The sequence below is a fragment of the Alligator sinensis genome, unplaced genomic scaffold (assembly GCF_000455745.1).
Source record: "Alligator sinensis unplaced genomic scaffold, ASM45574v1 scaffold1332_1, whole genome shotgun sequence".
NCBI lineage: Eukaryota > Metazoa > Chordata > Crocodylia > Alligatoridae > Alligator > Alligator sinensis.
In genome coordinates, this window is record NW_005842965.1 from 159,531 (window position 1) to 161,559 (window position 2,029).

At 69.7% G+C, this 2,029-nt stretch overlaps 2 protein-coding genes across 2 annotated transcripts in view; one reads left to right on the plus strand and one right to left on the minus strand.

Annotated features, from left to right (window-relative positions):
- The window catches only part of TMBIM1 (transmembrane BAX inhibitor motif containing 1), a 5,894-nt gene extending 5,260 nt beyond the window's left edge, over window positions 1-634 (plus strand). Inside the window, exon 8 of the mRNA XM_006036457.2 lies at window positions 37-634. Coding sequence (XP_006036519.1) covers window positions 37-180 — 144 coding nt within the window. The 3' untranslated portion in view covers window positions 181-634. The remainder of the gene's footprint in view (window positions 1-36) is intronic.
- A 109-nt stretch (window positions 635-743) lies between these two features.
- LOC112548153 (probable hydrolase PNKD) lies at window positions 744-2,002 on the minus strand. Its single transcript, XM_025192736.1, has 3 exons — window positions 1,878-2,002; window positions 1,080-1,248; window positions 744-953 (listed from the first exon to the last, which is right to left on the minus strand). Exons 1-3 carry the CDS (start codon window positions 1,969-1,971, stop codon window positions 785-787), a joined length of 432 nt encoding a protein of 143 aa, XP_025048521.1. The 5' UTR covers window positions 1,972-2,002; the 3' UTR covers window positions 744-784.
- Window positions 2,003-2,029: the final 27 nt, after the last annotated feature.

A 2,029-nucleotide genomic window follows, 5' to 3' on the forward strand; every position in this document is an offset into this window, starting at 1 on the left:
GGCCCTGACCGCCTGTCCCCTCTCCCCCCCCGGCAGTTCCTGGCCTACGACACGCAGCTGGTGCTGGGCAACCGGAAGCAGGCGTTGGGCGCGGAGGAGTACGTGTACGGCGCGCTGCGCATCTACACCGACATCATGTCCATCTTTACCTCTGTGCTGCAGCTGGTCGGCCGCAGATAGAGCCCGTGTCCCGCCCGCGCTGGCCGGCTCCGTGCCGCCCCCGGGCACGCAGATGCATGGGAGGGGGAGGCGGGCCCTTGCCTTATTGCCCCCGCCCCTCCCCAGGGCCTGGGTGCGTCCCGGCCTCACCAGCCCGGGATGGGAGGTGCTGCGCGGGGCGCACGTGGGACGCTGGCTGACACGTGGGCACACGCACGTGCTCCGGCCACGTGGCTGTACCCGTGTCTCTCCCCCTCCCGCCCCGGGGCTGCTCTGTGCCTTAACGGTGCATGCACCAACATGGCGGCACGGTGTGGGGGAGGGTGGAGGGGCCCCCAGCAAAGGTGGGGGGGCTCTGCTTGCTGCACCTGGCACCCCATGGCCAGCCCTGCCCGGGACCCCCCACAGCGCCAGGCAGGGGCTGAGCCTGCTTCGCCGACACCAAAGATGCTACCAATAAAGTGCCCGTCTGACACCCGCCGCCTGTGCCTGTGACTGCCCTCGCGGGGACGGGGTGGGCATCAGGCCCCTGGGGTGGGGGCACAGACCACTGCACCCCGCTCAGTGCACACACACGGGCAGGGTTCGTGCTGCTTCAGGTTTATTCAGGCCCCGCGGGACCCGGCTAGGTGCGCCCCGCCCCGTGCAGCACCCCCCGGTACTGCTGCTCCGCCTCGGGCCCCACGTTGGCCTTCTTCATGTTCTGGAGGCTCTGGAGCTGCTCGACGCGGTTGTGGTCGATCTTGTGCTTGGTGAAGAGGAAGAGGAGGATGCCCGAGGGGAAGCCGATGGCCCTGGGGGGACCGAGGCGGTGGTTAGTGCCTGCGGTGCCCCTCGCTCCCCACCCGCAGCCCCCGTCTGCGTGTCATGTGCTGGGGCTGACCCGCGCAGCTGGAGACCCCGTGGCGGCGGGCACTCACCAGGCCACCCCCACGGCGCGCATGGGGTTCTTGGCCTTGCGCGTGGGGATGTACTCGATGGGTGGCGGCCCTGCGGGGTCCGGCCTGGGCTGCATCTCTGCTGAAGCCTGTGAGCAGCGGGGCTGGGATGTGCGGACACCGGTGCGGCGCGCCGCCGCGGAGAAGAAGCCTGCGCAAGGGGGGAGCAGGGTCAGGGGCACACGTAACATTGAACCCGCATTACAGCGCTGCCACACCGGAGGCAGTAGGGCAGTTGTCGGGGGGGAGGATGCCACCCCACAGCTCCCTGCTGGGAGTTGAGGCCCCCGCCGCACCTTACATTTGTTACACAAATTGACTGGTGAATCGCGCAATAAATGTAGACGGGCCCCAGGCCGTCACTGCCTGGACACGTGTAACACCCCAGAGCTGGGCGGCACACATTACATACGTGATGCTGCGGACGGGCGAATCGCGTGATAAGCGCTGAGCGGCGCCGAGGGCAGGATGCACGGCAGACACGGCTGTGCTGGACGGGACCCCCAGCCCCCTCCCCACCTGGTCTGACCTGGGCCTGGCCCAGGCAAAGCGGGGCAGCGCCTTGCTGCAGCGGGGGAAACTGAGGTAGGAGGTGGGCCCTGCAGAGCCCCGATCCGGCGGTGCGTAGGCACAGGGCCGGCCTCTCCCGAGAGAAGCTATCGCAGGAGAAACGCGGATAGTCGCGGCCCGCATTAGTGCGCATGCGCAGTGCCCCCCATGAGTGTTTCATGCAGTTTGGTGGGGGGAGCCCTATCCCGGGGCACCCCGCCCCGCACTCACCCCGCAGCCCCCCCGCCGCCATGTTGCCCCCGCGCCGTCCCGACACGCCCCGCGCGGCGGCCGAAGGCGGGCTGGGGACTTCACCCCCCAGCATGCCCCGCGTATGGCGCGGAGGACAACGTACCTTGCTGCGGGAGGGGCCGGGCCCCGGG

Coding starts and splice junctions, on each gene's coding strand:
- LOC112548153 (XM_025192736.1), bottom strand. CDS start 1,971: ATGCTGGGGGGTGAAGTCCCCAGCCCGCCTTCGGCCGCCGCGCGGGGC. Junction 1,249..1,877: donor GGCGGCGGGGGGGCTGCGGG/GTGAGTGCGGGG, acceptor CCCCTTGCGCAG/GCTTCTTCTCCGCGGCGGCG. Junction 954..1,079: donor CGCGCCGTGGGGGTGGCCTG/GTGAGTGCCCGC, acceptor CGGTCCCCCCAG/GGCCATCGGCTTCCCCTCGG.